This window comes from Takifugu flavidus, chromosome 4, assembly GCF_003711565.1.
Source record: "Takifugu flavidus isolate HTHZ2018 chromosome 4, ASM371156v2, whole genome shotgun sequence".
In the NCBI taxonomy this organism is placed as follows: Eukaryota; Metazoa; Chordata; class Actinopteri; order Tetraodontiformes; family Tetraodontidae; genus Takifugu; species Takifugu flavidus.
The window spans coordinates 18,698,906-18,711,455 of record NC_079523.1 but is presented as its reverse complement, the minus strand read 5'-3'; the positions used below and the strand labels follow the sequence as shown (position 1 = coordinate 18,711,455).

The following is a 12,550-nucleotide window of genomic DNA, read 5'->3' as shown; positions in this document are numbered from 1 at the left end:
AAGTCTGCGGCCATGAGGGAGGACCTCGTACGGCAGAACGCTTTGGCCGTCATCCGACAAAGAGGGGGGGATCCCTCAGATAAGATGGAGGTGCAGGGAGACTATGTCCTGCAGTTTGGTAAATATAAAGGGAAGTCATTCAGATGGCTTTTGCAGAATGACGTAGGATCCACCGTGTATCTGATCAAGAACGTGCAGAGCGAGGAGGCAGCAGGTCTCTGTACGGCTGACAGCCACAGTAAGGACAGCCTCCAGTCATTTGTGAGTTATGCCCTCAGTTTCCAAGAAATCCAGGCTCTCCTCACTTATGAGGCCGGAAGAGGGGATGGAGTGACTGCCTCATCTGAAGACGACCAGCTGGTTGGATTTGGTGCCCGAGCCAAGAGCAGGTGGAAGGAGATCTGGGACAGCAGAGGTGATGGCTATGCTGATTTTGTCATAGGCAGGCGCTGCGTTCCAGGCACACGAATGTCCAGGTTGCAGCAGAACCTGCTGAAGAGGCAGCAGCCCACCACATCTTCCACACCTGCTGAGCATCCCATGAAGCCCCAGCTGAGCCCCTGGGTATGCTAATTCCTTCATGTGACAAGTTCAACATTGGGAAAAGGTTTTTTTCTTTTCTACTAATAACCTGTAGCCGGTATTTTTGTCTTTAACACAGCCATGGAGGAGGACGTGGAGATGGAAAGGGAGATGCTGAGCATCCATAACTCTGATCTGCAAGTCCAGAGCTGTAAATACACCGTTACCACATTTATTTCATGTCAGACAAACAAAGTCCATGCCGTATCTGATTTCTATTGTTTTTCTTTTCATCTGTGTGCAGATGCTATGCCAGTAGCAGCAGCCGCCCTGCCGAGAGTGCCACCAGGAGCAAAGACAGGTTTCTGAAAAATAGGTTTCAGAGCTGGAGTTCCGTTCCTTTCCATGAAGAATTCCTCTCCAAATCTGAAACTTATCTTATTATTTTTGTGTTCTTGATGTTCCGGCCGAGTTCCTTTAATATTACTCTTCATATGTTGGTGTGATAATAACCGTCGTGAGGACTATGAATTGATCCGTGCAATGATGAACTGATATTGACTCTGAGGAGGAGGGTAAGTGTTTGTTTTTGTTCTCTTTGCTGCTTCGTTGAAAAACAGTTTGGATGCACGGGGTACGAACACGCGAATGCATGTTTGTTGACCGAGTCCCAATGCTCCTCCTGCTCGGCCTCGAGAGCGCTGATTAACATTGTCATTTCAATTGGTGTGAATGAGACGATTATATTGTTTTCATTTTAATGATGTAAAATTCTAAAAAGCAGGAGGAGTAACGATAAGGCTGCTTGAATTTCTACTAATAACGGCGTCTTCACAACTCATTGAATCTGAACTGACTAAACTAATGTTGTCTTTTTAGTTCCATCTGCCACACGCTCCAAAGCCCCACCTGGAGATACCGCTGAGCTACAGGCATCACTAGTTGATGGTAAAAACATTGTAATTCTGTTCATCCAATCAAGTGTTCTGCTAACTGCAGCTGCCTTAAATAAAGTCATTTCATTTTTGAAAATGACCGTACCTGCAGCTGTTCCAGCTTCACCAGGTGTGAAGAGGAAGAGACCTGTGCCCCTCCCCCCACAGCTGGCCTTCCTGGTGACAGAGACAGAGGGTCTCACAAAGGTAGAGGAGCCCCACTCAACTTCAGGTATGTTTCCTTTTCTTTTTATTTAGGGCTGATGAACAACCTGATGTCTCTGTAATGTACAGCTGACTGTTCTTTCCATGTTGTCATCAGGTGAAGTGACTGTAATTTCTTAATAGCAAGTCTGCACTTGTTTTCAGGACCTGACTCTTGCACGGCACAGACCTCTGACGGCAGAGTGCCTCCTTTGACGGACTCTACCCAAGACCAAAAGAGTGGGATGTTAAACCATGTAAATTTCCCCCATTCCGTGGGGTGTTGAACAATAATAAAGTGTCCCGGGGTCATTCAAATTGACACGATTCTTTGTCACTGACATGGAAAAAATCTGACGTGTGAGCTCTGGAATGAAACCAAGTGTCCGAGGCGCGTGTGTGTTTCCTTGTATCGTGTGTTTATATCATGTGAGGGCGGGGGCACTGAAATTGTCTCTTCAGTAATGAGAACTTTATGTTGTTCAACTGTCTTCTTTACTTTATCCTAGTTCCCATAGCTCCTGTTCCCATGCCTGTCCCTGACCACGACATGAGCAAGTGGATCTGCTCACAACATCAAAAGCTGTGGATGAGGACGGAGCTTCAACAACTTGGGTTGTGGCCTGGGTCCCGACCAGTGCATAACCCTGGGAACGCAATTTCTCTTTGGCGTCTTCCTCCTCAGCCGGAGCTACTGGACATGGTGGCTGAGCTCCCGTCCCCCAACTTTTTTCAGCTCCATCCATTTTTCATTTGGAAGCCAGAGAGCCACATCACGGTCAGGTTGAGGAACAATGACATCCTGCCGTGCCTCCATAGCTGTCCTCGTCCTCAGGTGGTCTCTGCAGGCGTGGGCAGACCTGGAGTGATCGTCAGCGTCCGTGGCCAGTATTTGATCTTTTCCTCGCGTCTCTGCTGCAAGGCCTGTCGCAGGAACTGGTCCTGACAACCCTCCATGGGTGGAGAAGCTGCCCGTGCGCTTTACTAACCTTTTGCCTGCATTCCTGACTCACAAGAAGGCTGCGTGCAAGTCGGTAATGGATGAACTGCGGCGTTCTGGCAAGTCACCGACCGATATGGCGAACCAGGTGAATGAGCTCATGCACCTCAAGTATGAACGAGCTCACCTGGCATATCTGCACGCTGTACAGAACGTCAGGGAGGCCGAGGCTGGGGCGTACGGACAGAGAACCATCGGCCAGTACGTGAGGATGGAAGATCGGCCACGTGCTTTCGGGCCATACGAGGACCAAGAAGGTTGGGGTGGGGTGTCTGTGTCCGGATTCTACCTGACTGACTGCCTGCTGGATGAGTTCAAGCGTCAACAGCCGTCTCTGACCAAGCTCCTCCAGGGCACGTTGGGGCAGGTTTTCAGGTCGGACCGCACGAGGAAGATGGCGAGGAAGGTGACACTGGCATCTGGAGCCATGTCCAGTTTCGCAGTGATGAATGAGAACTGGCTCATTGTGTCCTGGGTGATGGTTCAGGCTGAGACAGAAAGGTCCCTGCGTCCGATGTAGCAAGGAATGGCCCAGAGGTACAGCCACGCTGGGGTGGAAAGGCCGGCTACCACTGGATGGACAGGTGAGATCAGCCATCTTCTTTGTTTGCCGTCATTCAAACTGAAAAATGCTCCATGCTAACCCTAACCCTATCCATGCTGAAGACGTGGCGCGTTCAGAGGGTTCACATCCTCCGTGGTTGCCTCAGTGACCCAGAACTGTCTGAGGGGATAATGGACAGGGACGGAGGGACCCTTCAGCTAAACCACGTAGCGGGCGAAGGTGCCAAAGTCCCCGTCTGGATCCCTGTCCGTGGTACATCTCAGCAGGAGGGCTACCATTTCCAGCAGGCCCAGTGGGTCACGGGTACGCAGGTCTCCCCTGAACTGTTCCAGGCCCAGGCCATGACCGGCGTTGTGCGGTGGAACTTTCAGCGACCGGTAGACATGAAGAAGCCCGGCGCCGTCCTCCCTGCTGTCTTTGACCCTGCCTCAATGTGGGAGTTGAACTCTGCTTCCATGGCAGTGACGGGACAAGACAAGTGCCCTGCGTTCACCTCTCTGACAGAGACACTGGAGAAAGGTTTGGGCTGGAGTCCAGAGAACCGGGCTGCCGTCCGCTCCCTCTGGACTGGGACAAACACAAAATGCAGAAGAGGGATCCGCCTTCGGCTCTTGTGCCCCCTCCCGCTCCAGACGATGCTCCTGGGGCAACACCTTCCTCCAGCTGGGCAACAGCGACTGCTGTGCCGTCGCTTCCCCCTGCGCCACCTGTCAGCTTCCATCTCTCTGCTGCTGGACGTGTAAAGGAGATTCCAGCAGAGGATGACCAGGATCCTGAAAGATCAGTGGGCGGGTCAACGATAATCGGGTTTTTCAGAGCGCCATGTTGGAATTAAGGCCTTCGAATGATTGAAAATAAATAGATTTAGTTAGGTTGTGGTCAGTGTATCTCAATCTTTTGATGTGTTAAATATTACACTTTCTGTTATTAAGGGATGGATATTAATGTGTTTTCTCAATAGCCCATATCGCGATAATATGAGTTACTAAGGATGCATTATTGCTTTGTTTGTGTTCCAGACGTCTCTGGAGCTTTGCCCCTGCCGCTGAAGTCCTCGCCGAGGAGCGCCCGCACTGGACCCATGAAGACTGGTGGTGGAGTGTTTGTCTTGGACCACACACGCTGGACTCTTCCCATGAAAGACGCTATTGATAGTTTGCTGCAGTATCATCATGGGGACAAGGACATCCTGAGGCTTGTGGATCGAGACTACGCAGACATGGTCCATCGGTCTGCGGCCGATCCGAACAGCTTGCTCCGCCCCACAACCAGGTTTCACATATCCCGCTATGTGAAGCATCTGGCAAAGCTGTTGAACACCAGTTCTTCTCTGAACACCAGCCCAGAGAAGCTCCTGGAGACTCAACAGCTGTGGTACTCCTTGACAGAGGGGAGCAAAACAACCAGCGTTCCTGTAGTCACCATGGAGACGGCTGTTGTCACTCCTCCCACAGCCGCCCTGCCCACGCCTCTGACGCAGGATTCCATTGAAAAAATTGTGCAGAGCATTCTAGAGATGGAGCAGCAGCAGCAGCGACCAGAGCAGAAGATGAGACAGACGAAACCCTGTCTGGCCTGTGGACAGCCCAAGTCTCCGTATGGGACGGGTGGATCTTCCATCCACTTTTTCTATCAGCAGGGTCCTGTTCGCTACTTCTACTGCTCAAGGAAGGTGCATCAGACTGATGCTGCTGAGGGACTCTCTGACCCCAGAATGCCCTTTGAACAATTTGCCGCGTCAGAGTTTTTCCAGAGGGAGCTGGAGGCCACCAAAAAGCGTGTGGAGGAAAAAGCTCAGAGACAGATCGGCTGTGTTTAGCTTCATGATGGCGTCTCAGATGATATTCTTTCATTACCGCCACCCTTTCTCCACTCAGAAGACACCCAGGTTTCCCAGCTGCCTCCGTGAACATGTGCTCCCACTCCCACCTTGTTTGAACCCCCGGTTCTCAGTGTCCACCTTCCCTTTTGCCATTTTATGGGTATCTGAAAGTTAACTTTTGCTGTTATGCTAATGACTACTGATAAATAATGAAATGAAGCCACCTCCCGCTCAGACTGTCACCGTTGCATTGTGGGAAATGTAGTATTGGCCTGTGTAAAACATCTGCGGCCTGTGGGCCGGTTCTAATAATAAATCAATATCATCCCGGGGGCCATAGAAAACCCTCGACCTTGACTCTGACATATGAGCTTTAAATGATTTCTTTTGACTCCCATTTATTTGGCTGTTTGGATATCATCTTTGCTAGTGTGTGTGTGTGTGCACGCTCTATGGAACTGGCATAAAGGATGTTAAAATTAGTCTAAATTAAATAAAAACCATCCATTCATCATTCCCAACAGGCGGTGTTTGATTAAAACTCTTTCTGAACTCTGGTGCTCTGAAACATCTCCGCTTCCATTTTCAGCTGTTTTTATTCTCAATAACATCAAATCATCCATCCATCCAAATCGTGGTCCTGTTGGACCACCAAAGGACAAACACTTTCCATTTAGCACGGACAAAAAACCCAAATCCTGTTTAGCAATGAAGCTGTGGGGAGAGTTTGAGGAGCGTTTCTGAGGAACACGCTGCCATATTGGGTCCAAGCTGCTGGGGTTTTTGTTGTTTCCAGGTGAATCGGTGGGCAGCGGCGTTACCGCCTGTCTCTGCCCCCCCCCCCCCCCCTCCCGTGGTCGTGGTCACGCCGGGCATCTTTACTGGTCCCGTTTTAAACAGGTTCTGTTGGGAACAGGTGTTCTCCAGAACTGTATTCCAGGCTGCTGTGCTGAAGGGCTGTTTTCAGTAGCAATAGAGCCAGAGTGTGCCTGCTCCATATGAACCCCCCCAGGCCGTGCTTTCCTCCTGGCTGAGCCATAATCAGCTCTGGATGGACTGGTTCACGCTTGGACTGAGTCAAGATTTGATAGCTTGACTGATTCTTACAGTTTTGGATCAAACCCCCATCTGCTGATTCCAGGAGATCTTTAAAGGATCTCAGAGCTTCAGATTTATGAAGCCTGCTCAGCCCCCGGCAGCGCTGATGAAACCATTTCATTCCTTCAAAAAAGCAGAACATGAAGCTCCAGAAAAGGTTTTTGGATCAAGTTTCCAACAGAACGAGGACAAGTGGGTAAAAGCGCCACTTTAAAGCCTCCAGGCCTCAGAAAACATCCACCTTTAGGATGCCTGACTTTAGAGGATCGTCGGTTCGCTCCGAGCACAAGAACAAACATGTTTAACCTCAGTCCAAGAACATCTGACCTGAAATGATCAAAAAGCTTCAGCGTAAAAAGATGGTGGAGAGAAAGCTGCTGGGAGGTTCTCAGAAGAGAAGTGGCATTAAAGCCAGCTGGAAGAGTCCAGCCTGCTTCCTGCTCCTCCAAACAGGCGTCTCCACACCAACACTGAGGAACACGGGCTTCTGTTCTTCCTTCTTCTCTTCTGACTATTGTGTGTTTGATGAATGCAGCATCCACTCACTGCCCCCCCCCCCCCCTCATTTACACTGCTCCTGGTTTCACAATGCTCCTCAGACAGATGCAACCAGAGACACTGATGCCGTCAGACAATAAACCTGAGTGTTGTTGTGTCCGGTTATTAACATGTTCCATGCTTTTCCTTCTGCAACAGTTCATCACACCTGCTCAGGGAAACCTCGGTGTAAAGGAGGTGAAGCCGTGCCTCAGTGACTCTACTTTGGTGTTTTAGAAACTAACAGTTATTAGATGAATATACAGTGTGCACGTACGCGCACACGTGTGTATAAACACTTAATACACGCGTGTGCGTGGATGTAGACTTTTTAGTACTTTGGGTTCATAGACTTTTTAGTATTTTGCAGATACGTGTCTGTATATAAACCAGATCCTCCTGTAATAAAGAACTAAAGGCTGACTGTTGTCACGTGACCTGTCTCCGTCTGTGTCCGATGATGGAACCTGCCTGGAACATCTGGTCCACAGAAAAGCAGCACAGTCTTCTCTCACTGCTTCATGTTTTCCATCCAACATTACAGAAGATCAGAGCAGAAGATCTGACTGTCTGGAAACTTCTGTTCATCTTTGATGGCCTGGATGAAAGCAGATTTTCACTGGGTTTCAACAAGCATCAGGTCATCTCTGATGTCACACAAGTATCGTCCGTTGGCGTGCTCCTGGTGAACCTCATCCAGGGGAACCTGCTTCCCTCAGCTCTCATCTGGATCACCTCCAGACCTGCAGCAGCCCATCAGATTCCTCCCTCGTGTGTTGACAGGATCACAGAAGTACGAGGCTTCACTGACTCCCAGAAGGAGGACTACTTCAGGAGGAGGTTCAGTGATGAAGATCTGTCCAAGAGAATCATCCACACATCAAGGCCTCCAGGAGCCTCCACATCATGTGTCTGATCCCAGTTTTCTGCTGGATCACTGCTATAGTTCTGGAGGACATGATGACCAGAGACCAGAGAGGAGAGCTGCCCCAAACCCTGACTGACCTCTACTCACACTTCCTGAGGGTTCAGATAAAGAGGAAGAAGCAGAAGTATGGAGGAAAGCAGAGACCAGAGAAACTGACTAAGGCTGATAAAAACTCCTTCTGAAGATGGGTCGGCTGGCGTTTGAACATCTGGAGAAGGAAACATGTTCTACTCAGAAGACCTGGAGCGATGTGGACTGGACGTCTCCGAGGTGTCGTGTACTCAGGAGTTTGTACAGAGATCTTCAAGAGAGAGAGTGTGATCTTCCAGAAATCAGTCTACTGCTTTGTTCATCTGAGCGTTCAGGAGTTTCTGGCTTCCGTCTACATGTTCCACTGTTACACCAGGAAAGACACAGCGGTTATAAGTCAGTTCCTAAAATATTCTGAACCAAACCCCTTTACCAGGTTAACATTGTTGTTTGCAAAAAACAATCCAGTCACATCTCTTGATGACTTCCTCAGGAGAGCACTAATGAAATCTCTCAAAAGTGAAAATGGCCACCTGGACTTGTTTGTTCGCTTCCTTCATGGTCTCTCTCTGGAGTCCAATCAGAGGATCTTGGGTGGACTGTTGGATCAGAGGAACAGCCACCCAGAAACCATCCAGAAGGTCCTCAACAACCTGAAGGAGGAGAACAGTGATGAAATCTCCCCAGACAGAAGCATCAACATCTTCCACTGTCTGATGGAGATGAAGGATCAGTCAGTCCATCAGGAGATCCAAGAGTTCCTGAAGTCAGAGAAGAAATCAGAGAGGGAACTGTCAGAGATCCACTGTTCAGCTCTGGCCTACCTGCTGCAGATGTCAGAGGAGGTTCTGGATGAGCTGAACCTGCAGCAGTACAAAACCTCAGAGGAGGGACGACGTCGCCTGATTCCAGCTGTGAGGAACTGCAGGAAAGTCGTGTAAGTAAAGATTTTAGGGCCGGACATCGGCGTTTAAATCAAGCGAGTGGATCATGTCAGGTAGCAATACCCCCTCCAGTGGTCATTCCTTCAATTCTTATTTCCATTGCAGCATCCATAAATTAAAAAAAACAACAATTCATCCAGAAATGTTCAACACTGGCTGGAAGTTCAAAGGTCAATCCAGACAAACCAACATAAGGCAGGAATAATAGGAGCCACAAGTTAACTGACTATCATGAAATGACTGTCATGTCATTAAATAACTTTTGTTTGTTTGTATACATCGTATTCTAACGACAGAAAAACACATTTTAACTAATGACACGTGACTATTTTGCTTCATTTGTTCAACGTAAAAACAGCCGGCCTCGTTGGTTTAAATGGGTGTTTTAGGTCTTTGTGGCGGTTCCGTTTGGAGCCTTTATGTGACCCACAAAGTTGTTTGACCCTTTCCACACCCGTTAGGTGGCAACTTCATCACTAGCAACAAAAGGTGCAGTGAAATGATTTGAAGGGAAACAGGCAGATATAACAGAAGCTGAGGGCAATCGATGCAACCAGAGACTCTGATGTCATCGATCGGATCGCTGAATTAAGACTTGACGCACCATCGTACAAATTGGATGAAATGCAAAATATCCAAAGAGCCGATAGACAGAAAATGATGCACGTTTCTTTAAACCATTTGCTACAATCATTTTAAATATTGAGTAATTATGAGCTGTTCTAAAATAAGACAAATGTTGAGAATAATTCAGTTGCATTTCAGATCTGATGGTCGTTCAAACTGTTGCTCTACGGTGTTGAATTTAGCTTTTCCAGGAAATGAGCTACATTTGTGTTGAGGTAGATTCTCAGATAAGTTGATGAGAAATCCCAAAGTTTGACTCACTATTTTTGTTTCATACACAACAGACTGTCTGATAGTGTTCTTTCAACGAGTCATTGGGAAGTTGTGGCCTCAGCAATGACGTCAAACCCTTCTCATCTACGGGAGCTGAGCTTAAGCGAGAACCAAAGCCTGACAGATGCTGCGTAAAGTTACTGTCTTCTGCAATGATGCATCCAAACTGCAGACTGGAGACGCTCAGGTCAGGAGGCCTCTGTTGGTCTTTTCTAAATTTCTTTACATTTTCTGCTTTTCTCTTCATTTTCAGATTTAGAAATGTGTTTTTATTTGCCCCATTTATTCCTTTTCCAGGCTGTCACACTGCAGTTTATCAGAGATCAGCTGTGACTCTCTGGCCTCGGCGCTGAGGTCCAATCCCTCCCATCTGAGGGTTCTGGACCTGAGCTAGAACAGCTGAGGATCCAGGAGTGAAGCTGCTCTGTGGTTTTCTCCAGGATCCTCTCTGTGAGCTGGAGACTCTCAGGTCAGTCAGAGATGATCCAGTACTTTCCCAGGTGTAACTAGTTAGACAATAAATGTTTACATGTTTGATCTTTGTTATAAACGTAGTGTTACAGTTCTCAGAAAAAAGACCACACAGGACAGATTTGCAGTATTAAATTGGTTGTGGAAATCTGTCCCATGTGAGGATGGTCATCAATGACTAGAAAGGAAGTATCAGTTGTAGATTTGTCTTGTTTTATTTTAGGCTGGCCACAAAACCGCCCAAACATTCAGACCAATCAAAAATGGTTCTTCCTGTCTTTTAAAGATCAGAAGGAAAACTAGAACCCCAAAAGGAAAGCTGCTGCAGTGTGCCATGCCCCTTCTCTCCTGAGAAAAGCCATCCCAAAAAAGAGAAAAGCCCAAGTGTGAAGTGAGCGCCCTGTTAAACCTTGGTACCGAAAGCCTGCAGTCATTCTCATCTTAGGTGGCTTCATTCCAGCCAGAAGCCCAAACCTGCCTCCCTCTTAAAGGGGCAGCAGGTCAGTCCAACCACAGAAACCTTCATGAAGATCTGAAGCTTTCAGCATCCACAATTGTTGCACCTCACTTCCATTGGAGTCCAAATCAGAAGTCAACAAGTTGATTCTACACCGATTCTACACAATGCAACCATTTTAAAAAGGTTTCCATCCATAAGTTTTCACACATTTTTATATAAATCTGTTTGTTCATCGCCTCCTTCTTTTGTAATGGTCATTAAAGAAAATGACCTTATTTGAGTTTTTCTCCCCACAAATATGACTTTCTATGAACGATGCAATAAATGCAGCTTGCAATCTAAGACAATATGGAAGTATGTGTATATAATAGTAGTGGAAGTAGCTCATAAAATAATACATTTGCTCTTCTCATCGAATCTTTCTATGTTATTAAAGAAAAACCTGCTCTTAGTCAACAACATCTAAGACATCAACCAAAAATCCTAATTTTCTACAATCTAATATAAAACAGTAGAGAAGACTCTTTCTGCAGAGACACTGGTGGCAGGAATGCAGAAGTATCACCTGCTCAACTTGGAAGGTGGAGCAGAAACCACCAGCTGAGAAGGTCCTCAGCGAGAGGAAGTGGTGGAGAACCATGAAACTTGCTAAGCTCCACCTCAGCTCCAGAGACGGGCTGAGCTGGAGCTGTGGCACCAGGTATCGCCCAGAAGAGCCTCCAACAAACAAGCTCTTCTCTTGGGAGGAGAGGGCTTTGAATCTCAGCTCAGTGTGCTTGTCTCTAGTAGGTGGCAGCTGCACCTTTTCCTGAGGTCCTTGTTGATGCCCTGAGGGGAATTGATGCTCCTGCAATGTTTTCTGGCAGCATTGAGCTTGCAGTGGGGCAATCAAACACACTGTGGGGTGGCTCTCTTTCCTTCTCTCATCTGGAGAACAAGTGACACCAGCTGCCAATCATTGTTGGAGAAATGTGCAGTCAGGGGAACTATGTGTCCAGACTATAGCCACCCTTCCAGCATCCAGCAGTGTCTAAAACCTTTGATTTGGTTTCACCAGAGAGTGTAGGGATTGCAGGGTCGCTGCAGCATCGCCCACAAGCTATCAGGAGTGGGTCGCTTTGTCCCAGCTCCTGACAAGAGTTGAGTGCTATTGAGAAATGTGGTCTCACAAACTTGGAAGGTATTTTGACCTACACACACTTTACATACGCTGTAGATCTTGTCCAACCGCCCTGAAAGAACCCAAAATAGGAACATACGGCAGATAAGCCGGTGCAGGACCAGAGGTTTGTTGCTTGTAAGCTGTGTTTTGCTCTGGCTACATTGATTTTTATTTGTCTTCTTTTAAATAATTGTTATTTTAGCCTAAGAGGCTGCAGTTTATCAGAGACCAGCTGTGATTCTGTGGCCTCAGCTCTGAAGTCCAACCTCTCCCATCTGAGGGTTCTGGATCTGAGCAAAAACACGTTGCAGGATTCAGGAGTGAAGCGGCTCTGTTCTGGACTGGAGAGTCCAAACTGTAAACTGGAGAGTCTCAGGTCAGTCTTCATTTTTCTACCTATATACCAGCTACTAAGATGGTGACGTGAGGCTGTTCTCAACACTGCTGTGATGCACCACATTAAAAAAATTCCTTGGAATATCGTGAATTCAGGTCTGACCCAACTAAGAACTAACGTAGGTTTAGTACTGACGCAGATACATGCAGACCTGCACCGTATAACCTCATCCTGCATTTTTCAGATTGATTGACTGCAGGTTATCAGAGATCAGCTGTGGCTCTCTGGCCTCGGCGCTGAGGTCCAATCCCTCCCATCTCAGAGAACTGGACCTGAGTGGGAACAAGCTGAAGGATTCAGGAGTGAAGCTGCTCTGTGGTTTTCTCCACTTTCCAAACTGCCGACTGGAAACTCTGAGGTAAACACCATTCTCAAAAATGTCCATTATTCCATCCGAGGGTCCTCACACTTTCTGAGTGTGTGTGTTGTGCCCAGTTCCTTCAGGAGGGGGGGCCACACGGGGACCACTTATTCATGATAAATTGATTTAAGGACAATGAAAAAGCTGACAGATGGTAACCAAAATTAGACAAAACTACGTGAGGGTGCCTGGTAGACACCAGCCAACGAGGAGG

At 47.6% G+C, this 12,550-nt stretch overlaps 1 protein-coding gene, 1 long non-coding RNA gene and 1 pseudogene across 3 annotated transcripts in view; all 3 read left to right on the top strand.

Moving 5' to 3' along the window:
- Positions 1 to 3,186, top strand: part of LOC130523614 (uncharacterized) — a 3,302-nt gene extending 116 nt beyond the window's left edge. The window contains exons 1-5 of one of the 2 annotated variants that reach the window (XR_008949931.1): positions 1 to 564; positions 662 to 733; positions 827 to 1,470; positions 1,570 to 1,689; positions 2,171 to 3,186. The exon at positions 1 to 564 is cut by the window's left edge and continues 116 nt beyond it. This is a non-coding gene — a long non-coding RNA (uncharacterized LOC130523614). Of the gene's footprint in view, positions 565 to 661; positions 734 to 826; positions 1,471 to 1,569; positions 1,690 to 1,826; positions 2,120 to 2,170 lie in introns of those variants that run through there. The other variant, XR_008949930.1, reaches the window with a different exon arrangement.
- Positions 1 to 12,550, top strand: part of LOC130523563 (NACHT, LRR and PYD domains-containing protein 12-like) — a 401,914-nt pseudogene that overhangs the window by 15,525 nt on the left and 373,839 nt on the right.
- On the top strand, positions 7,855 to 11,918 carry LOC130523587 (NLR family CARD domain-containing protein 3-like). Its single transcript, XM_057028949.1, has 4 exons — positions 7,855 to 8,578; positions 9,497 to 9,672; positions 9,783 to 9,954; positions 11,781 to 11,918. The coding sequence occupies exons 1-2, from the start codon at positions 7,860 to 7,862 to the stop codon at positions 9,618 to 9,620; spliced, it is 843 nt and encodes a 280-aa protein (XP_056884929.1). The 5' UTR covers positions 7,855 to 7,859; the 3' UTR covers positions 9,621 to 9,672; positions 9,783 to 9,954; positions 11,781 to 11,918.

Coding starts and splice junctions, on each gene's coding strand:
- LOC130523587 (XM_057028949.1), top strand. CDS start 7,860: ATGTGGACTGGACGTCTCCGAGGTGTCGTGTACTCAGGAGTTTGTACA. Junction 8,579..9,496: donor AGGAACTGCAGGAAAGTCGT/GTAAGTAAAGAT, acceptor CATACACAACAG/ACTGTCTGATAGTGTTCTTT.